The sequence below is a fragment of the Scyliorhinus canicula genome, chromosome 2 (assembly GCF_902713615.1).
Source record: "Scyliorhinus canicula chromosome 2, sScyCan1.1, whole genome shotgun sequence".
In the NCBI taxonomy this organism is placed as follows: domain Eukaryota; kingdom Metazoa; phylum Chordata; class Chondrichthyes; order Carcharhiniformes; family Scyliorhinidae; genus Scyliorhinus; species Scyliorhinus canicula.
In genome coordinates this window covers 80,297,727-80,321,880 of record NC_052147.1, presented here as the reverse complement: position 1 = coordinate 80,321,880, position 24,154 = coordinate 80,297,727, and the positions used below count along the sequence as shown (strand labels likewise).

Sequence of the window (24,154 nt, the reverse complement as noted above, 5' to 3'; positions counted from 1 at the left end):
CCAAGCCCACACTTCCACCTTATCCCCGTAACCCAGTAACTCCACCTAACCATTTTTGACACAATTTAGCATGGCCAATCCACCTAACCTGCACATCTTTGGACTGTGGGAGGAAACCGAAGCACTCGGAGGAAACCCACGCAGACACGGGGAGAACGTGCAGTCAGTGACCCAAGCCGGGAATCGAACCTGGGACCCTGGAGCTGTGAAGCAACTGTGCTAACCACTATGCTACCGTGCTGCCCACTGAGAACATGAAGAAAAGCAGTGGTCCTCACACTGGCCCCTGAGGAACCCCATTGTATGTACCATTAGTGCAGAGGTGCTCGTCATGGGTATGCATGGGTAGGCAGTGGGTTTTCCCTCTGTATTTTTACAGGCAGCAGTCAAGAGCCGCTGATCCAATCAGAAGGTGATAGTTCAGTAGTGCCACCAGGAGTAGAAATCACTGCAGGAACAGGCTGGGGACCGAGGTCCGACAGCAGGTAAGCGAAGACAACAAGTGTTGGAGGGGAAACACCTCTGGGGAAATCAATGGGGCCATGGGGCTGACTTCCCTGCTTGTGGCCCATCTTTTGGCTCAGCCTCATAAATCCCCCAGGGTGCTGCTGGGCGGTTGTCTCTATTTTGCTCATGACCTCCTCATATGGCATCATTTCAAAAGTGTCAATGGTACTGTAAAATGGCCACTAATTGGGCCTTTAATTATTGTGCAATTGTCATTAAAATTCTCCGGAGCACAAAAGCATCAGAAAGACAATTTTACCTGGTTCCCTGCGATTTTAATCGAATCCCATGCCTTCTGGTCTACCTCCCGGGGGGCCAGTAAAATTCTGGGCTGTTTACCTCCAGCCTGGAAAAAAAAAACCTTCACTACTACTGGCTTATTCCTGTCACTCAGGTAACTTTATATCAATAAAGCCCATCTTTTTATTTTATATTATGTGGCATTTTATCAAATGCCTTTTGCATGCCCACGTACACAACATTGAAATGAAAATGAAAATCGCTTATTGTCACAAGTAGGCTTCAAATAAAATTACTGTGAAAAGCCCTAGTCGCCACATTCCGGCGCCTGTTTGGGGAGGCTGGTACGGGAATTGAACCATGCTGCTGGCCTGCCTTGGTCTGCTTTCAAAGCCAGCGATTTAGCCCTGTGCTAAACCAGCCACAGTCATCAAGCAGTCAGGCGAGCTAAAAGAGGTCATGAAAAGTCTTTGGTAAACAGGATTAAGGAGAATCCCCTGGCATTTTATACGTATATAAAGAGCAAGAGGGTAGCCATAGAAAGAGTTAGCCCATTCAAGGACAGAGGAGGGAACCTATGCGTGGAACCAGCGGAAACGGGTGAGGTACTAAATGATACTTTGCATCAATATTCACCAAAGAGAAGGACTTGGTGGATTATGAGTCTAGGGAAGGATGTGTGGATAGTCTGGGACATGTCGATAACAAAAAGGAGAAGGTGTTGGGCATCTTAATAAGCATTAAGGTAGACAAGACCCCAGGGCCTGATAGAATCTACCCCAGAATACTGAGGGAGACAAGGCTGGAAATGCTTAGGATATTCGAAGCACAAAGGAACTTGGGAGTCCTTGTTCATGATTCTCTTAAGGTAATGTGCTGGTTCAGTCAGAGGTTAAGTAGGCAAATGCAATGTTAGCATTCATGTCAAGAGGGCTAGAATACAAGACCAAGGATGTACTTCTGAGGCTGTATCAGGCTCTGGTCAGACCCCATTTGGAGTACTGTGAGCAGTTTTAGGCCCCGTATCTGAGGAAGGATGTGGTGGCCTTGGAAAGGGTTCAGAGGAGGTTCACAAGAATGATCCCTGGAATGAAGAACTTGTTGTATGAGGAACGATTGAGGACTGTGCGTCTATACTCGTTGGAGTTTAGAAGGATGAGGGGGGGGAATCTTATTGAAACTTACAGGATACCGCGAGGCCTGGATAGAGTGGACGTGGAGAGGATGTTTCCACTTGTAGGAAAAACTAGAACCAGAGGACACCATCTCAGACGAAAGTGACGATCTTTTAAAACCGAGATGAGGAAGAATTTCTTCAGCCAGAGGGTGGTGAATCTGTGGAACTCTTTGCCGCAGAAGGCTGTGGAGGCCAAATCACTGAGTGTCTTTAAGACAGAGATAGATAGGTTCTTGATTAATAAGGGGATCAGGGGTTATGGGGAGAAAACAGGAGAATAGAAATGAGAAAATGTCAGCCATGATTGAATGATGGAGCAGACTTGATGGGCCGAGTGGCCTAATTCTGCTTCCATGTCTTGTGGTCTTGAGGCAGGAAATTGCTGGGGCCTTGACAGAAATTTTTGTATCCTCATTGGCTACACGTGAGGTCACAGAGGTCTGGAGAATAGCCAATGTTGTTCCTTTTGTTTAAGAAGAGTAGCAAGGATATCCCAGGAAATTATAGAGCGGAGAGCCTTATGTCAGTGGTAGGGAAATTATTGGAGAGGGTTCTTAGGGACAGAATTTACTCACATTTGTAAACAAGTGGACTTATTAGTGATCGGCAGCGTGGCTTTGTGAGGGGGAGGTCATGTCTCACTAGCTTGATCGAGTTTTTTGAGTAAATAACGAAGATGATTGATGAAGGTAGGGTAGTGGATGTTGTCTACATGGACTTCAGTAAGGCCTTTGACAAGGTCTCTCAAGGCAAACTGGTACAGAATGTGAAGTCACACTGGATCAGAGGTGAGCTGGCAAGATGGATACAGAACTGCCTCAGTCATAGAAGACAGAGGGTCGCGGTGGAATGGAAGGCAGTGACTAGCGGTGTTCCTCGGGGATCATTGCTGGGACCTTTGTTGCTTGTATACATAAATGATTTGGAGGAAAATGTAGTTGGCCTGATTAGTAAGTTTGCGGACGACACAAAGATTGGTGGAGTTGTGGATAGTGAAGAGGATACAGCAAGATACAGATCGGTTGGAGACTTAGGGGGAAACTGGCAGATGGAGTTTATCATAGAACCCCTACAGTGCAGAAGGAGGCCATTTGGCCCATTGAGTCTGCACCAGTCCTTGGCAAGAGCACCCCACTTAAGCCGACAACTCCATCCTAGCCCCGTAACACAGTAACCCCTGTAACCTTTTTGACACGTGGCCAATCCGCCTAACCTGCAGATCTTTGGACTGTGGTAGGAAACCGGAGCACCCGGAGGAAACCCACGCAGACACAGGGAGACACAGACAGTGACCCAAGCTGGGAATCGAACCTGGGACCCCGGAGCTGTAAGGCAGCAGTGCTAACCATAGTGCCTTCGGGTAAATGTGAGGTAATGCATTTTGGAAGGTCTAATTTAGGTAGGAATTATACAGTAAATGGCAGAACCCTTGGGAGTATTGATAGGCAGAGAGATCTGGGCGTACAGGTCCACAGATCACTGAAAAAGGAGCAACGCAGATACATAAGGTAGACAAGAAGGCATGCAGCATGCTTACCTTCATCAGTCGGGGCACTGAGTATAAAAATTAGTAAGTCCTGCTGCATCTGTGCAGAACGGGCAGCACGGTAGCACAGTGGTTTGCACAATTGCTTCACAGCTCCAGGGTCCCAGGTTCGATTCCCGGCTTGGGTCACTGTCTGTGTGGAGTCTGCACGTTCTCCCTGTGTCTCCACTGCACCCACAGTGCTGTTACGATGGGAGTTTGAGGATTTTGACCCAGTGACAGAGAAGGAACAGCGGTATATTTACAAGTCAGGATGGTGTGTGGCTTGAAGGTGAACCTGCAGGTGGTGCTGTTCCCATGCACCTGCTGCCCTTGTCCTTTTAGGTGGTAGACGCCATGGATTTGAAAGGTGCCATTGAAGGAACATTTTAATTGATTAAATGGATCCTGTAAATGGTACACACTTCTGCTGCTGTGCATCTAGGGTGGAGGGAGTGAATGTTTACGATGGTGGATGGGGCGGGTGGGGGAATGTGGAGGATGTGGACTGCTTTGTCATGGATGGGTCAAGTTCTTGAGTGTTGTAGGAGCTCCACCAATCATGATTGTTAATTTTGACCCTGATTAACTTTTAATTTTTCCCACCGCTGGGCTAAACTTGACTGGCCTGTAAACTGAATTTTTCCTAAAACCGGTTTTGGGAACAAGGGCATAAAATTTGCAGTTCCCCAGTCCTGTGGGCAGTACGATAGCACAGTGGTTAGCACAGCTGCTTCACAGCTCCAGGGTCATAGGTTTGATTCCCAGCTTGGGTCACTGTCTGTGTGGAGTCTGCATGTTCTCCCTGTGTCTGCGTGGGTTTTCTCCGTGTGCTCCAACAGTCCAAAGATGTGCAGGTTAGGTGGATTGGCCATGATAAATTGCCCTTAGTGTCCAAAAAGGTTAGGTGGGGTTGCTGGGTTACGGGGATAGGGTGGAGGTGTGGGCTTAAGTGAGGTGCTCTTTCCAAGGGCCAGTGCAGACTCGATGGGCTGAATGGCCTCCATCTGCACTGCAAGTTCTATGGTACCACATTAGTACCTGAGGAGCATTGGAAGAATATGGTCAACATCTCTACAGTTTCCACCTTTCTTTCTCTCAGCATTCTCAGATGCATCCCATTTGGTCCTGTGTCTTAACATCTTTAAGTATAGCCTGCCTTTCTAATACCTCTTCTTTATTAATTGTAACCCATCCAGTGCCTCAATTACCTCTCTTACACTCTGACTTTGAAGCATCATCTTCCTTGGTAAAGAAAAAGTGTCCATTTTGTACTTCAACCATGCCCTTTGCCTCCATGCATTCACCTATTCTTAAGTCCCTAATCAGTTCCACTTTTTCCTCTTTCTATTATTTTACTATTCAAATACCATAGAAGACTTTTTGGATTTCCTTTTATATCCGCTGCCAATCTCTTTCCGTACTCGCCCTTTGCTTCTCATTTACTTTTTCACTTCCCCTCACAACTTTTGCTCTTCAGTCTGGTTCTCGTTTGTGTTATCAATGTGACATTTGTCATGCGTATCATTTTCTGCTTCTTCTTACTCTATACCTCTTTCTTCATCAAGGGCGCTCTGGCTTTGACTGCCCACTTTAACCCCTTTTGAGAATGTGCCTTGGTTGTACTCAAATCTCCTCTTTAAAGTTAGCCTATTGTCCTGCTTTAGTTTTCGATAGCAATCTTTGACTCCAGTTTACCTGGGCCAGATCCATTTTCACGTAATTGAAATAGACCTTCCCCCATGAATTATTTCTACTCTAGATTGCTCTTTGTCCTTTCTCATTGCTTACCTAAATGTATTTGATCACTATTTTCCCCTGTCGTAGTCACAGACATTTCTCTTTGATAATTCTTCACAACTGCATTTTGTCAGCTAAGTCATCTTCTGTGTTTCCTATTTCATACTGAAGTCTAAATAAGTAATCAAAAAAAAATCGGACTTAATGAGGAAATAAATCACTTTTAAGAAAGCTGGAAATAGTTGACCAAAAACCTACTTTGCGCTTTTTCTTTTAATAAATTAATTCCACTGTGATAATGGACCATTTTTGAAACATTCACGCCATGTAGTCAGGTGGACTGAAAGCTTGTCATTTTCATTTATGTCAAATTGTGTGATTTTGGGTTGTGTGTCAATAATCCTTGTGGAAAAGATATTGCAGCATATGTGAATTTACAGCTGGAAACATATGGCCACTTATTTACAAACTTACTCAGCAAATGAAACCATTATAAATAGTGGTTTACGATTGGCATTATTGTAATCGGGCAAGATTCCATTTTACTTTGATGCAAAGTGCAATAAACATTGATGGGCAATGCTGTCCCCAAAGTGACTGATTAAACTTCAAAAGGATCGTCTATTGCTCATAAATTTCTGTTCATTTTCATTAATATATGTATGGAATGTTGGCTGAGTGCAATAAGTAAATGTGTCTTTTTAAGAGTTTGCTACAATGGACTCAGGGAAAAAAAATCGATATATTTCAAATTGTCAACACAGTTGTGCATAGTACAAAATACTGATTGAAATCTTCCCTGATTATTTGCATTTGTGAATCATTTAATATGTAAATAAATTTGGACAGTAATTTAGCCGATACAAAATCATCCGACATTGCCTGCTGAGTATTTCCAGCACTTTTGCTTCCAAATCACCTAGCTTTGTGATACACTCTATGTTTTAAATTGGCAGATGTGGTAGGCAAGCCCTTCTTTATCCTCGGCCCTGTTGTGGTGTTAGGAATTGCATGCCTTTGCTTCTTCTAGAAGATTGCCTTCCTGTAAATATTCTTCCAAAAGCTCTAAAAACTGAGGCGGATTTATACAAAGGTCAATGTTCTTTGCTCTGGATGGCACTATTATCTCCAGAGTTTCTTGCTCTATCGATGTACGGGCTTGGATGCAAGCTGGTTTTCTAACTCTCCCTATTATTATGGGTCATTTTCTCCTGCCAAAAGAGAGGGATGGTTTGTGAGTAGTTATTGAAAAGGGATGTGCACATGTGTGGGGCTTCCTGATATAGTGTGTGAGCTGGGAGGGAGAAGAAACAAGTTGCAAGCAGGATGAGAATGTGTCAATGTGAAGAACCATTGGTTATGATATTACAAAATTCCATGGACACGGAAAAGGTTCCAGTGGATTGGAAAAATTATAACATAACGGCCTTATTCAAAAAAGGGAGGGAGGCAGAATGTGGGAAATTACAAACCAGTTAATTTATTTTTTATAAATGTTTTTATTGGGTTTTTTTGAACAAGGTATAATTACCATTATATACACAGAATAAGAAACACACATATATATATATGCACACATTTAGAGGAGAAGGACATACCCCAACATTAAAAAAAATGCAATAACATATGAAATGGAATAACTGGTGGGGTATTGTGCACCAGCTCGACAGCGGCATCTCTGTACATCTGGCAAAATTACCCACACCACATAAGTAGGCGACTGCCTGCGGGGGGGGGGGACTGGGGGGGCAAGCACACCTTTGGGTGCCGGGGAGAAAATCACAGTGTGCGATATTTGGCTGTGCTGTGTGTTGCTGTCGCCCGCCCTTCCCGGACGGGTCTCGCTGCCGTCCCACGCTCGCCCCCTCTTCTGCCGCTTAATTTGACCAGACCAGTTAATTTGACATCAGTTGTTGGAAAATTGTTAGAATCAATTATCAAGGACATAATATCAGGACATTTGGAAAGCCAAAGTGCGGTCCATCAGAGTCGGCATGGTTTTATGAGGGGCAAATCATGTTTGACTAATTTGCTTGAGTTCTTCGAAGATGTAACAAGCAAAGTGGATAATGGGGATCCTGTAGATGTAATATATCTCGGCTTCTGGAAGGCATTTGATAAGGTGCCGCACAGAAGGTTAATTCACAAAGTGATTATTAGCTTGGATAGAAGACTGGCTGATGGACAGGAGACAAAGAATCGGGATAAATGGCAAGATTAACTAGTCGGGTGCCACAGGATTCGGTCCATGGGCCTCAGCCAAATTTGCAGATGATACAAAATAGGTGGAACAGTAAGCTGCAATGAGGAAATAAGAACCTTACAAATGGATATAGATAGGTTAGGAGAGTGGGCCAAAATGTGGCAGATGGAGTTTAACGTGGATAAGTGTGAGGTCATGCATTTTGGTGGAATAAATGGAAAGGCAATTTATTATGTAAATGGGGAGAGACTTTGGGGTGCTCCAATGCAGAGGATCTGGGTGTCCTCGTGCATGAGTCACAGAAAACAAGCATGCACGTGCAGCAGATAATAAGGAAAGCAAATGGAATATTGGCATTTATAGCAAAGGTAATTGAGTATAAAGATAAGGAAATGGTGTTGCAACTATACAAGGTATTGTTAAGACCGCACCTGGTGTACTGTGCACAGTTTTGGTCCCCTTATTTGAGGAAAGATGTTGTGGATTTGGACGCAGTTAAGAGGAGGTTCACTAGATTGATTCCAGAGAGGAGGGGTTTGCCGTTTGGGGAGAGATTGAACAGTTTTGGCCTGTACTCTCTAGAGTTTAGAAGAATGATGGGATATCTAATTGAGCTATACAAGATGTTAAAAGGTATGGATAAAGTAGACGTGGAGCTGATGCTTCCTCTTGTGGGGCATTCTAAAATGAGAGCTCATAATCTTAGAATAAGAGGGAGCAAATTGAAAACAGATTTGAGGAGGAACTAATTCTCCCAAAGGGTTGTAAATCAGTGGAATTTGCTATCCCAGAGTGCGGTGGATGCAGAGACAGTGAGTAAATTTTAAGGAGGAGTTAGACAGATTTGTAATCGATAATGGATTGAAGGGTTATGGAGAACAGGCAGGATGGTGAAGTTGAGGCCAGGATGGAACCAGCCATGATCACATTGAGCGTGTATAGGCTCGGGAGGCTAAATTGCCTACTCCTGCTCCTCGGTCATGTGTTCTAGGGAGGAGATGCTCTGGCTGATTTCTCAATCAAGCTCCTCTAACATTGTAGGTAGAAGATGAGGAACATATTAGCCATGATAGAATGGTGAAGCAGACTTGATGGGCTGAATGGTCCAATTCTGCTCCTATATCTTATGAACTTATGAAGAATGTGACTAGGCTGTGAAGTGAGAAAGTAGTCATGAGAGAAGATCATTGTTTATCATTTGCTACAGGTGAGAATAGAATGTTAATTGTGCTTGTTGTTAAGGCAGCAAGCAACAGGTCAGGTCACTGAAGCATTTGAATCTTTGAAATCAGATCCTGGGGTGACACTCCACGAGTTGACTACCAATGCATTACTTGCTGTAAGATCTGATTTTGCAACTTTGTTCCATCAGACCATAAGGAGTTTGGAAAGCATAGATAGGGAGTAACTGTTCCCATTGGTGGAAAGATCAATAACCAGAGAGCACAGATTAGTTTGTAAGAATATTGTTACACACAGGAGAGAGGCAAACAAACCTTCTTCATCCTCACATTATCTGTCCATATTTTGAATTATTTTTAAAGTAGGCTGTGGCATGTTTTCCCAAACCTTCAGCTGACATGCTCCAATTTTAACACGCAACAAACTCTCTTTATGATTAACTCATAAGGTTAGTTTATTTCACATTCAAACCATGAGAGTTGTTGGTTGGAAATGTTCGTAACCTCACATGCGCGCACACACACACACACATAAACAGTAACGAGGGGGATTTAAAAAAGAGTTTTTCTAACTATGGAACAACAGTAAAATAACCAAAGAAATGAATATTTGTTCACATGATTTCAAGAGTCAAGAAAGACAAAGCCCAGAGAGTTTTTCCTTCTTGGAGGATTTCAGTCCAGATCAGTTGCTGGTTGGAGACAGCAGCACAAAAATCCTTGGGCTGGATTCTCCGCAGTCCTGCGCCAAAATCGCAGCCAGTGCGGGGGCGGAGAATCCACTTTATCGCCGTAATCGGGCCCGGCGCCAGTTCGGTAATTCTCCAGGACCCGAAAATCGGTGTGACCGTGGAGTGTACCAGGTGGCTGGGGGCCCATTGACATAGGCCCGGCCAGCAATCCTCTGCTTCCGACCGGCTGAGTTCCCGACGGTGTGGAACTAACCACCTATTGCCGCTCAGGATGCATGCATAGTGGCTACGGACTCAGTCCGCAGCCGCCCTGGTCGGGGAGCAGGGGGATCGGCCCCGGGGAGGGGGGGTCCTTATAGGCGGCCGGGGACCTTATAGGCGGCCGGGGGTTAGATCTGTGCGATTAGATGCTCGGGTGCACGGCCGATGGGTAGGGGGGGTGTTAATTTTTCTGTCTGGCTCCGCTGTCCAAGTCCACCACGGAGCTCGGCGCGGCCGCTGGAGGCCGCCACCGTGCTCATGCGCGAACTCCAAACTGGAAGTGCGGGGGCCCTTATCCACGGCTAAAGCTGCGAGATTTACTCTGGGTCCCTGCAGAGCATTGAATTCGTTCATCTTTTTCATTCGGAATTTCTGGAGTAAAACTCCATCGTTCTTACGCCGGCATGGGGACATAGTCCCATTTTGGTAGAATCCAGCCCCTTGTAAGAAAATGAGGCTTTTAAAGTACAAGAGGTTTTCAGGAATTGAGAGATGGTGGCCAGCTGCCTGACTGTTGGTCTTTTCAGGTTGGAAGTAATCAGGAAAATGCTCGTTTCTCAGTTCTCAACTGAATATGGAAATTTCTCAATGGTCAACTGAGTCATGTGACTTCCACTATGATTTCAAAAGGGATGTTTATCTGGTGTCTGGGTATGGCCTTTGTTTTTTGGCTGAAAATGTCCCAGTCATTAGCCTCTGAAAGTGTCACCATCCAGGTTGAAGATCTTCTATCAGGAACCATTGTCAGGGCCTATCCTGTGACTCTGCTCGAGGGGGTAAACTTATCAAGATGCAAATGACATCAATTAGTGACATCAAAGGTCACCTTTTGAAATGGACCTGGTCAGTCCCAGGTGTGAAATGGGTCTGTTAACGCCGTTTCAATCTCTGCATGTCTCCTAGTTTTGGCCTTCAATGGGGTGTGAGATTCCAGAAGGTTGAGAGGGAAACACTTTTGTTCTTGTAACTACTATTAGAAGCTTCCAGGACAGAAGGCTCATCCTGTGAGTCATGTGACCTGTAGTAACCATCTTTTACCTCAGCAAATGTTCATTTTAAATACAAATAAAGTTTGATGCACATTGTTTTGATTCATTTTCATGCCATATTAACGTGACAATATCATGATGGAGGAAAGTGAGGCAGAGAGGTTTAGGGATGGAATTCCAGAGTGCAGAGCTAGGTAGCTAAAGACACAACCAAAAATAGTGGTGTGGGAGTTGGGCGGTACAGTGGCACAGTGGCCAACACTGCTGCCTCTCAGCGCCAGGGACCCAGGTTCAGTTCTGGCGTTGGGTGACTGTGTGGAGTTTCGAACTTCTCCCCATATATGCGTGGGTTTCTTCTGCGTGCTCTGCTTTTCTCCCACAATCCAAAGATGTGCAGGTTAGATGGATTGGCCATGATAAAAATGCCCCTTAATGTCCAGGGATGTGCAGATTAGATGGGGATATGGGAATTGGGCAGGAATGGGCCTAGCTGGGGTGCTCTTTCAGAGGGCCAATGCAGAATTGTTGGGCCAAATGCGCTGTAGGGATTCTATGATTTCAATTGGGGATGCTCAAGGGGCCAGTATTAGATAATTACAGATGTTGTGCATCTAAAGGAAATTTCAGATTTAAGCAGGGACAAGTAATGTTGGGATTTGAAAACCAGGAAAAGAATTCTCCAGGGATTTGTTTGTGCGTCGGGGGTGATGGTGATTCTCCGGCAGCGTTGCACCCTGCGCAAGTCCTGCTATGTTGGGAGAATTCCGGGAGAGGTCCGAAATGAGACATGGGCCAGGCACCAAACAGTTTCCAGTGTTCCCGGCCCACTCCAGCTGGCATGATCAAGTTCTCACCCAGAGTGGGCGAGAACCTGGTCAGAGATTAAAGTTGAATGCAGCAGCCTCCCCCTGGAATGCTCCAGCATCCCCAGGAAACCACCAAGCGTGAATCATTACTGGTCATTAAAAGCGGACACCATGCGCCATGGGCTCTGAGGGGGAGCAAGCAGGTGAATACCCCTCTCCACTTACCTCCAGGGAGCACAAGGTCACAGCAGCCACTGGCCAGATGATGTGGGTGGGGGGGGGTTATTCAAGAGAGAGGCGGTATGGAGGGCTTGGGCTGGGCTGGAGGGAGCCAGGTCACTGGTCTCCCCCGGGATCAGGGTAGCTTTGAGTCTGTGAAGCCTTGAAGCCTGCATTCTTTCATGTCCAGCACCTCATAACAGGGCAAAGCGCAGCTGCAGCCTTGCTGCCCTTAAATCCTCTCTCAGGACAGATTCATTCTGAAGCCTGTCTCTTGAAGAATAATTTCATTCCACTTGAAGTATCAATAGGCGTCTTGTTATGCTCTTGGCGTAGCGTAAGCAGCTTCCTTGATGTGCACTCTGACAAAGGAAGGTTCAGACGTGGAGATAACTTCAACACGTTTATTGAACTATTTACAATTCTCCTACTCGGGTTTGCCACTACTTTTAATCCTTCTATAGCTACTCAGACTGACGAACCAGTCTGCTACAATCCACGTGGTGGGTGTGACGTTGAATCAACCCTGTGTCTGTACTCACTGAGTGTCTCCACTGGAAAGAGGAAGATCATGTGTGCTGTGTCCATTATATATGGGTTGGTGGAATTCCTCCCTGTGGTAGTGTCACCTCTTGTGTGTATCGTGAATGCCCATTGGTCGTGTCCTATCTTACTGACCCACTGGTTGAGTGTCTGTGTGTCATGTCTCTGGTGCTCCCTCTAGTGTCTAGCTAGTTTACGTGTACTTACATTAACCCCTTGTCTGTCTCCAGTGATGCATATCACCACAATAGGCTCTTTGTTTTCACTGTTGTAGAATTCTTTCTTTAGTCTTTTTGTATGTCGTTGTTTACATTAGTTTTTCACACCCAATTGACTGTTACACGCCTCTTGATCGATAGCTGAAGGCTATCTCAAAGGAGGGTGAACGTTTTAATGGCACTTCACGGTACATTAACTCTAAAGTGCTTCCTCGTTTGCGCAGGCGTCCTGTCTGAGTGCAGTTTTTCTGTAGAAGATTTTATTCTGCTCTGAATTGCTTCCTAGAAAGATCAGGGGTGGGATTCTCCAATAATGGGGCTATGTACCCACTCCAGCATCAAAAGAAAGTCCAGAGTGATTCTCCTATCTGAAGGGGGCTCGCAGGGCCCCCGGGTACTCCTCGCACCTCTGGCTGCCGATACGGGGCCCTGCACATCCGGTCGTGAGTCTGCGCATGCGCACAGATGCACGTCATGGTAGACTCACAACGCGAAGCTGCCCGAAAATATAGGTCCCCGAGATCGCGCGTGCACCCGTGGACCCGTGGCCCCCGAGATCGCGCGTGCACCCGTGGCCCCCGAGATCGCGCGTGCACCCGTGGCCCCCGAGATCGCGCGTGCACCCGTGGCCCCCGAGATCGCGCGTGCACCCGTGGCCCCCGAGATCGCGCGTGCACCCGTGGCCCCCGAGATCGCGCGTGCACCCGTGGCCCCCGAGATCGCGCGTGCACCCGTGGCCCCCGAGATCGCGCGTGCACCCGTGGCCCCCGAGATCGCGCGTGCACCCGTGGCCCCCGAGATCGCGCGTGCACCCGTGGCCCCCGAGATCGCGCGTGCACCCGTGGCCCCCGAGATCGCGCGTGCACCCGTGGCCCCCGAGATCGCGCGTGCACCCGTGGCCCCCGAGATCGCGCGTGCACCCGTGGCCCCCGAGATCGCGCGTGCACCCGTGGCCCCCGAGATCGCGCGTGCACCCGTGGCCCCCGAGATCGCGCGTGCACCCGTGGCCCCCGAGATCGCGCGTGCAGTGCACCCGTGGCCCCCGAGATCGCGCGTGCACCCGTGGCCCCCGAGATCGCGCGTGCACCCGTGGCCCCCGAGATCGCGCGTGCACCCGTGGCCCCCGAGATCGCGCGTGCACCCGTGGCCCCCGAGATCGCGCGTGCACCCGTGGATCGGTGGCCCCCGATCGCTAGCCTGGCTGTCCCTGATGCCCCCCCCCCCCCTGGTAAAGGATCACCCATCCCCCCACCAGGGCAGCCGCGGACTGAGTCCGCAGCAGCCGCTGACTGTTCCCGACAGGCAAAACGTGGTTAGAACCACACTGTCGGGAACGCGGCCAGCTTTCGTCGGTAAATCGTGGAGGGCCTCTGTCAACGGCCCCCTACCCGCGCCATGTATGGATGCTCGCCGCATGCTCGATTCATGGGGATTCTCTGGGGACCGGAGAATCGCGGGAGCGATGTCGCGCCGGTCTTTGGCGTCAACGCCCATTCTCTTCCCCCCCCCCCCCCTTCCCCCGCCCCCGCGGTGATCGTGATTTTGGCTCGGTGAATCTGCCCCAGGTTTTCTGAATAATTGTTTTTTTCAGAGTGGGTTTGTTTAAAGTCTGAAGTGCTTCTAGAAAGAGCACGTGCTCTGTCTAACCGCAGTTTGTTTTGGACTGGATCTTTTTCAACCTTTGGGCCGGGATTTTCCCCTACCCGGTGGGGCGGAGGGTCCCGGCGTAGCGGAGTGGCACCAACCATTCTCCGCACCTTTAAGGGCTAGGCCCGCACCGGAGTGGTTTCCGCTGCGCCGACTGTCAACAAAACCGGCGCCAATGGCCTTTGGCGCTACGGCGCCCGGCGTTTGGGTTGACCGAAAGGCCTTCGCCGGACCGCGTGGCCACTGACGTCACCACCGGCGCATACATGGTAGGGGGGTCTCTTCCGCCTCCGCCATAGCCATTCAGCAGGGGCATGGGAACCTGGATTGTAGTTTTGGGGTACGGGAGATTGAGAGTATAGAGGTCAGGAGCACAGATTTGACATCGCAGGAGGGTGCCAGTGTTCAGGTAGATGGTTTGAAGTGTGTCTACTTCAATGCCAGGAGTATACGAAATAAGGTAGGGGAACTGGCAGCATGGGTTGGTACCTGGGACTTCGATGTTGTGGCCATTTCAGAGACATGGATAGAGCAGGAACAGGAATGGTTGTTGCAGGTTCCGGGGTTTAGGTGTTTTAGTAAGCTCAGAAAAGGGGGCAAAAGAGGGGGAGGTGTGGCGCTGCTAGTCAAGGACAGTATTACGGTGGCGGAAAGGATGCTAGATGGGGCCTCTTCTTCCGAGGTAGTATGGGCTGAGGTTAGAAACAGGAAAGGAGAGGTCACACTGCTGGGAGTTTTCTATAGGCCACCTAATAGTTCTAGGGATGTAGAGGAAAGGATGGCGAAGATGATTCTGGAAAAGAGCGAAAGTAACAGGGTAGTTGTTATGGGAGACTTTAACTTTCCAAATATTGACTGGAAAATATATAGTTTGAGTACATTAGATGGGTCGTTCTTTGTACAATGTGTGCAGGAGGGTTTCCTGACACAATATGTTGACAGGCCAACAAGAGGCGAGGCCACATTGGATTTGGTTTTGGGTAATGAACCAGGCCAGGTGTTAGATCTGGAGGTAGGTGAGCACTTTGGAAACAGTGACCACAATTCGGTGACCTTTACGTTAGTGATGGAAAGGGATAAGTATACCCCGCAGGGCAAGAGTTATAGCTGGGGGAAGGGCAATTATGATGCCATTAGACATGACTTAGGATGTGTAGGTTGGAGAAGTAGGCTGCAAGGGTTGGGCACACTGGATATGTGGAGCTTGTTCAAGGAACAGCTATTGCATGTTCTTGATAAGTACGTACCAGTCAGGCAGGGAGGAAGGGGTCGAGCGATGGAATCGTGGTTTACCAAAGAAGTGGAATCTCTTGTTAAGAGGAAGAAGGAGGCCTATGTGAAGATGAGGCGTGAAGTTTCAGTTGGGGCACTTGATAGTTACAAGGAAGCGAGGAAGGATCTAAAGAGAGAGCTGAGTCGAGCAAGGAGGGGACATGAGAAGTCTTTGGCAGGTAGGATCAAGGAAAACCCAAAAGCTTTCTATAGGTATGTCAGGAATAAAAGAATGACTAGGGTAAGAGTAGGGCCAGTCAAGGACAGTGGTGGGAAGTTGTGTGTGGAGGCTGAGGAGATAAGCGAGACACTAAATGAATACTTTTCCTCAGTATTTACTCAGGAAAAAGATAATATTGTGGAGGAGAATGCTGAGACCCAGGCTATTAGAATAGATGGCATTGAGGTGCGTAGGGAAGAAGTGTTGGCAATTCTGGACAAGGTGAAAATAGATAAGTCCCCGGGGCCGGATGGGATTTATCCTAGGATTCTCTGGGAAGCCAGGGAAGAGATTGCTGAGCCTTTGGCTTTGATTTTTAGGTCATCATTGGCTACAGGAATAGTGCCAGAGGACTGGAGGATAGCAAATGTGGTCCCTTTGTTCAAGAAGGGGAGTAGAGATAACCCCGGTAACTATAGGCCGGTGAGCCTAACGTCTGTGGTGGGTAAAGTCTTGGAGAGGATTATAAAAGATACGATTTATAATCATCTAGATAGGAATAATATGATTAGGGATAGTCAGCATGGTTTTGTGAAGGGTAGGTCATGCCTCACAAACCTTATCGAGTTCTTTGAGAAGGTGACTGAACAGGTAGACGAGGATAGAGCAGTTGATGTGGTGTATATGGATTTCAGTAAAGCGTTTGATAAGGTTCCCCACGGTCGGCTATTGCAGAAAATACGGAGGCTGGGGATTGAGGGTGATTTAGAGATGTGGATCAGAAATTGGCTAGTTGAAAGAAGACAGAGAGTGGTAGTTGATGGGAAATGTTCAGAATGGAGTTCAGTTACGAGTGGCGTACCACAAGGATCTGTTCTGGGGCCGTTGCTGTTTGTCATTTTTATAAATGACCTAGAGGAGGGCGCAGAAGGATGGGTGAGTAAATTTGCAGACGACACTAAAGTCGGTGGAGTTGTAGACAGTGCGGAAGGATGTTGCAGGTTACAGAGGGACATAGATAAGCTGCAGAGCTGGGCTGAGAGGTGGCAAATGGAGTTTAATGTGGGGAAGTGTGAGGTGATTCACTTTGGAAAGAATAACAGGAATGCGGAATATTTGGCTAATGGTAAAATTCTTGGTAGTGTGGATGAGCAGAGGGATCTCGGTGTCCATGTACATAGATCCCTGAAAGTTTCCACCCAGGTTGATAGGGTTGTGAAGAAGGCCTATGGTGTGTTGGCCTTTATTGGTAGAGGGATTGAGTTCCAGAGCCATGAGGTCATGTTGCAGTTGTACAAAACTCTAGTACGGCCGCATTTGGAGTATTGCGTACAGTTCTGGTCGCCTCATTATAGGAAGGACGTGGAAGCTTTGGAACGGGTGCAGAGGAGATTTACCAGGATGTTGCCTGGTATGGAGGGAAAATCTTATGAGGAAAGGCTGATGGACTTGAGATTGTTTTCGTTAGAGAGAAAAAGGTTAAGAGGTGACTTAATAGAGGCATACAAAATGATCAGAGGGTTAGATAGGGTGGACAGCGAGAGCCTTCTCCCGCGGATGGAGGTGGCTAGCACGAGGGGACATAGCCTTAAATTGAGGGGTAATAGATATAGGACAGAGGTCAGAGGTGGGTTTTTTACGCAAAGAGTGGTGAGGCCGTGGAATGCCCTACCTGCAACAGTAGTGAACTCGCCAACATTGAGGGCATTTAAAAGTTTATTGGATAAGCATATGGATGATAAGGGCATAGTGTAGGTTAGATGGCCTTTAGTTTTTTTCCATGTCGGTGCAACATCGAGGGCCGAAGGGCCTGTACTGCGCTGTATCGTTCTATGTTCTATGTTCTCATGGAGGCTGTGGCGGCGGCGGAAGAAAAAGAGTGCCCCCACGGCACTGGCCCGCCCGCCAATCGGTGGGCCCCGATCGTGGGCCAGGCCACCGTGGGGGCGCTCCCCCCCAGGACCCCGGGGGCCTTCATGCGCCGCCAATCCCGCCGGCACCAGAGGTGGTTTAAACCACGTCTGCAGGATTGGCCTGTCAGCTGCGGGACTTCGGCCCATCGTGGGCCGGAGAATCGCCCCGGGGGGGCATGCCGATCGGCGCGGGGGGCACGCCGATCGGTGGGGCGTGATTCCCGCTCCCGTCGATTCCAGGGTGGCGGAGAATTCCGGCTACGGCGGGGGCGGGATTTACGCCGGCCCCAGGCGATTCCCCGACCCTGTGGGGGGTCGGAGAATTCCGCCCCTGATGGCAGTACTTTTCCACAATAGAAGCAGCTGGCACCACTGAGACATTAAAGTGTAGATATTCCTCAGTGAGGACCTTCTTGCAGCCATTGTTGAATTCTCTGGATAGATGTGATAACCACCCGGGGGGCTCGGGGGCCGTTGTAGCCCCCAGGTGGTCACGGTTATGGCTGGACAGTACCCTGGCACTGTCTCCTCCCAGATTGGCACTGTCAGGGTGCCTGAGGTTAGTGCCAGGTTAGCACTGCTAAGATGTGGGGCCTGAAAGGAGGGACTGAGGGGAAGCCTGAAGATTTGTTCGCCATAGTCGGGTGTCGTCACTTGGGGGGCGGGAGTGCAGTTGATGGAAATGGAAGGGGAGTCTTTGCCGGCGGGAAGGAGAGTGGGAAAATGCTGGTGAGACGTGGGGGGACTATTGGGTTATTCTGAGATTGGCGTGCCCTTTTGGGTCCCACACCACATTTTTGGCGCCAATCACCCCCTTGCTCCAAAACAAGTGTGAATGGATTACACCGATCCACCCAGTAAGAATTGCACCTCGAGCATGATTCTCCCAGTCCCGCGGCGGGCCGGAGAATCGCCGCAACCGCGCACCACGCCGGAGCGCGATTCTCCGAGGTGCGGAAAATCAGCGCCATTTGCGCTGCCGCGTTTTGCGCGATGCCGGTCGTGGGCTGTTTTACGCGGCAGGGCTGCCAATTCTCCGGCCCGTATGGGCCGAATGGCCAGGTGGAAAAAGCAGTGTCCCGCCGACGCCGTCCACACCTAGTCACTGCCAGCGGGAACTCTGCGCGAAGGGTCGGGGGGCGGCCTGTGGGGGAGGGGAGAGGGGCTCCGTCCGCGGGGGGCCCTCCGATGGGGTCTGGCCTGCGATCGGAGCCTACCGATTGGCGGGCCGGCCTCTCCCTCCCCCCCCCCCCCCCCCCCCCCGCCCAGGCCTACTTTGTTGCGCATCCGGCCACTGAACCCAGGGCTGGCCCAAGGTACCGGCAACTCGGGCAGTCGCCCGGGGCGCCATGTGCTCGGGGGCGCCAGAGACCCGGGTCCCGCGCATGCGCAGTTGGGCCGGCGCCAACCAGCGCATGCGCGGTGGCCGCCCTCCCCCTTCCGTCCCCCCCTCCGTCCGCCGCCCCCCCTCCATCCGCCGCCCCCCCCCCTCTGCCCTCCCCGCCCCCCCCGGCCCACCCCCCCTCGGCCTCGGCCCCGCCCCCCCTCGGCCTCGGCCCCCCGGGCCCGCCCCCGCCCGAAGGGCGCCGAAGTTCAGCTTGCCCGGGGCGCCAGCAACCCTAGGGCCGGCGCTGACTGAACCCCCGCACCATGTTGCATCGGGGCTGCAGTGCTTAGTAAGGCCACCGTGCATGTGCAGTTGGCGCCGCCCCCAGTGCGCGCCAGGAAGTGAGGCTGGAGTGGCATGAACCGCTGCAGCGCCATGCTGGCCCCAATCGCTACTGCCTGTGCCCGGTTTGCGCCATTGTGAAATGCGACGGCGTTCACAACGGCGCAGACACTCTGTCCCGCGATCGGAGAATCGCGCCCCACATTTCCCACTGGAGACTACACTTGGAAATTTTTGGGAGAATTGTGCCCTGGGTGTTTACTCCTGGCTTTACTATTCTGTGCTTTTCTCAAACTTATGTAGAACACAGGTCCTGTCTCAAATGCAGTATTATTTCCAGTTCTGCGCACTACACTTGCGGAAAAACATGAATGCATTATAAAGAGCACAGAAAAGATTCATGAGAATGGTTCCAGCGATGAGAAATGTCAGTTACATAGCTAGATTGGAGAAGTTGGGACTTTTCCACAACTTACCCAAGAACCACTGCCGGTTAAAACTTCCTTTGTAAATTCATGAAACTGGATCTCTTAACTAAACATAGAGGTCCGTGTAAAATGTGATGGGTCACATATAATTTACATTTCGTAATCTAGGACATTTAGTGAATCTGATTTTCGTTAATGGATCATTAGGGAAAGGACAGTACATTTTTTAAATATCAGCTTCCAACTTCTAAAAAGAAAACAAACCTGAAAAAGGTTTTTCATTTTTGTTCCCTTTTAGGACTCCTTAAGCTGCATTGAACCAGGCCTAATGGATTTGAATGTCTTGCATGAAGATTCACTGGAATGGGATGAAACAGACATGAGTAATAACCTGATTGGTATCCAAGATGAAACACCTGCTGATCTTGCATGCAAGCAGAATGACGCATCAAAATTCTCACCAGAGCTCATCAATAATCTTGCTGATGAACTTATGCTGGATCAATATACCAATGGCCCTGGAGAATCACTATATAGTCCTGGTGAGGCACCTTCTTCCTCATGTCCACATATCTATCAGGTCTACAGCCAACATAATGTACAACTCCATGGAAAAAAACACAAGACATTCTTCAAGAATGCCTCAATTGTATCTAATTCAAAGCATCCAACCAATTTAGTAATGAGTGCAAGTAAAGATTCACCTTTCTCATCTGAAGATTCTTTGCCAGACCTACTGGGTGATTTGATTCCAGAAAAAGAGGACAAACCAACATCACAGTGTGAGAGTGGAATAGTCAGCATAATCAGCGAGGATGGTACAGAAGCTACAACAAATTCTCAAACGTCTCTACCAAATCAGATTGTTCAAGCTCAAACTAAATATGTCCAACCATTGCACCCCTTAATAGAATTGAAACATAAAGATTGTCCAATTCAGTCATGCATTTGTCAAAGACCGGGTTCACTTGAAAAAAGGGAAATGAAGAATGTAGCAAGAATACCAAGAACAAAAAATGAAGTAGAATTGTCAAAAAATCTTCAATCACTGTCTCTGAGTAATGAAGAAAATTTACAGCCCTTTGATATCAATAAAATTGCTTCAAAGGGTTGTTCAAATGATCTAGAGGCACAATATGATGTGTTCACGTTTTATGACTATTCTTACCTACAGGGCCCTGAGCGTGAGTTAAATATGACTATAACTCACTCATCTGAAGAAAAGGGAACTACTAATGGGCATATGTCCTCTAAACCTCATTCCCCTGAATTTATTTGTAAAAATGGGCTATCAGTTCCAGATTCCAAATCAGACTATGCTACATCAGAAAACTGCCTGCCAATAACATCAAGTGAAGGAAACCTTGAGACTTGTTATAGCAAAACAGATGATGACAGAATATCTCGAGATATTCTAAGTGACACAGGTTTCACATTTTTGTCTCAGAGGTCATCGGTGGAATCACTTTCAATTGCTGGCGACATATTTCAGCTTGAAACTAACAATCACAAAAGTGGTGATCTCCAACACAGTACCTCCTTAGAGAGCTGGGCCATTCCTTACAAAATCACAGAGGAACTACTGAGTATCCACGGGTCAGGGGACATCATGGGTAGTGATGCAGTAGGGGAGCTAAGCAAGAGGACATTAGACCTGTTGAAACGTTTAGAAAATATTCAGAATCCAGTAAGTCCAAAAATGAAACGTAGTGTCTCTGATATCACACTGCATAGTAACTCTCTCAAAATGTCGTTCACTGGGCAACTATCATTTGATGCTGCATCATCAGCAAATGAAGACTCTGCTGCTTCTCTCACAGAACTTAGCAGCAGTGATGAGCTCTCTTTGTGTTCGGAAGACATAATTGTTCATAAAAATAAAATTTCGGATTCCAATGCATCATTCAAAAAACACGTTAATCAATCAGTGACTGATGAAGCTGATGTCAATATAAGCATGATTGTTAATGTGTCTTGTACATCTGCTTGTACTGATGAAGAAGACGATAGTGATTTGCTTTCCAGTTCAACCCTTACACTAACAGAAGAAGAACTGTGCATTAAGGATGATGATGATTCCAGCATTGCCACAGATGATGAAATTAATGAAGAAAGCAGTCACATTTTAGATAGGGATTATATGAAGAATGAACTCCAACAATGGATTAAGCCATTTTTTTCAGTCACAAAGGAAAAGAAAAAAATGAATTCAGGAGAGAAGTATCGGTGCAGGACCGATTCAAGTAGTATCAGATTACCACCCTTTAAAAATATTTCAACACTTTACCCATTTTTAAACAGTTCTGCATTGATGCAGTCCGAGTCCAAAGACTGCAAGAATACTTCTCTCAAATTCAAACAGAATGGAATGGAGACTCTCAGACACTCTTGCACTGACCACTTAAAAGATGATGTAGAGAATGGCAATGTGGAAAAATCTCCATTAAAAGACAAAAAAGAACAAACTGAAGAGATAGACATCAATAAACTTCAGTCTTTTGAAAAGGAACACAATACTGGCAACCCCCATTTAACAGAATGTTCAAAACCTGAATTATTTCGGAGTGCATTAGAGCAAGAAACAGATGTTCCTTCTGCACAGTACATTCCACCTCCCCTGACCCCCCCACATTCTCCAAAGAAGAATAAAAAGCTGATATGCTTCGAAGACAATGGGATTGCAAACCAACATTTATCATCATTTGCTTTTAACCTTGATGAGGAGCCTATTCTCTCAAAGAAACTTGAAAATTACAATGTTACAGTATTAGGTGAGAAGACAGTTCTGACAAGTGAATCTAAGAAACCTCAACAGCATGATGGTTCCAACGCAGATTTGACACTTAACTGCCTTGGTGATGAATATAATATTATTAGTGAAGAGTCAGCTGTAAAATGTTCATCTCAGCTTGATTCAGAAAACAAACAGTTGGAAGAAACTACTACGGATTATGTCAATGATATTTCAAATTGTTCCTGCCATTCTAGTGTTCCTCATGATTTTGATGGTGAAGAAGATAGTTCTGTTCATAATTTTGTGATGGAAATAATTGATATGGCATCAACAGCCCTGAAGAACATATCCCAGCATGACTCTGAAATGATGAATCCAACTTCGGTGGCTCAGATCAAGGAAAAAGTATTGGAACATTCTCACCGTCCTTTGCAACTGCGAAAAGGAGACTTTTACTCTTACCTGTCCATATCATCACATGACAGTGATTGCGGTGAGGTGAACACTTGCATTGATGAGAAAAGCAGCACACCGCTGCCATCGGATTTTAATGATAAGGCCCAGATTGAAAGCAACGATGAAGATGATAACTTTCAGACTGAAGGTTTTGAAGAACGATATACTGATCAGCCCTGCTTATTTGAATCTACATTTCAAAAGGACACCGTTTCAGATAATAATCAATATTCTTTGATCAAAACTGCATCATTTTTTGACAGCAATGCATCCCCATTGTCAAATGGTAAACTGGACATTGCAATGTCAAAAGCAAGTGTGACACCGAGTAACCAAAATATGTGTGGTGGGAATCTAATTGAAGCAAACAAAATTCCTGAAAACTCAATTACATTTTTAGACATCACTAATCAAATATGCAACACATCTGAAGACAATACCTTTCAAGCAGTAGAGTGCCATACTGAGAATCCTTACCTTAATTATTTGCTGCCTAAACCACAAACATGCACTAATGAGTGTTTGTCAGATAATGGATCCTTTTTTGCCATGTCTAACCTTGAAATGCTTGAACCAAATGGCCCTCCACTAAAGAGCGAGAGTGATGAAAATCATAAGTCGGTAAGACAGTCCCTTGAAATAAATGTGGTGAAGGACACACAACCAAATAATGATCATTTTGAAAAACCAGGAGACACCTTCATCAAAATTCAATTTCCACATGAACATCCTGTTTATGAAAATCATCAAACTGCAGATTGTAAAGACAAACAGAAGCTTTCCACAAAAGAAAACCATTACGAAGGAGACTCGCTTCAGAAAGAGGTGGGTTATGTGTTATATTCAAAATCTATCATTTTATAATTTGTAGAAGCTACATTTTCTTCTATTTTGAAAAGAGATGGATTAAAAAAACCTGTTTTATTTATTCCCGGGCAGCAATCTGACAACGATTGCCACTCCGCGGAAGATCTGAACCAGTGGACCATAACTTCTGACTGGGGACCGGTGCGTTTGGTGGGTTGGGGGGTGGTGGAGTCATGGGTCAGAGAATGGGGGTGTGGTCAGAGGACGAGGGGGGGAGAGGATTAGGTCCCAAAGAGTTGCCGAGCCCCTTAATTTGTATTAATGATGGAAATTTCATAAATTCAGCTATGCATAATATGTGTGCTAAATGGCTCAGTGGAAATTAAGACATTTCTAATTTGCCTCGTACACATAAGCTATTTTACCTTGGCCCACCAAGCGCAAATGTTGTGGTAGTGTTTTAAAATCAAGACTTAGGGCCTAGTTGCTGTTCAGCTGCCATATTTACTGGGGCCCTCCTGTGGCAGGAAAGCCTACTTCCGACCTACCTGCGCAGGATCCGGCGGTTTCCCCTCAATTCTTCAGCCTCCCCAGGAAGGCTGCAGCTGGGTGCCAATTAGTGCTGGTCCACACAAATGTGGACCAGGCGGAATGGCACCCGGGGGTCTCGAGGACCACGGAGCCCTCTGGGTGGTCAGGGCAAGTGCAGGGTGCCTCCCTGCCCATCCCCCTGGAAAGTGGGCACCTTAGCACTGCTTCCCAGCACC

At 47.5% G+C, this 24,154-nt stretch overlaps 1 protein-coding gene across 5 annotated transcripts in view; it reads left to right on the top strand.

The window, feature by feature from the left end:
- The window catches only part of akap6 (A kinase (PRKA) anchor protein 6), a 711,546-nt gene that overhangs the window by 681,406 nt on the left and 5,986 nt on the right, over positions 1-24,154 (top strand). For all 5 annotated transcript variants that reach the window (XM_038781180.1, XM_038781196.1, XM_038781187.1 and 2 more), the window contains one exon: positions 19,689-23,405. In XM_038781180.1, coding sequence (XP_038637108.1) covers positions 19,689-23,405 — 3,717 coding nt within the window. The remainder of the gene's footprint in view (positions 1-19,688; positions 23,406-24,154) is intronic.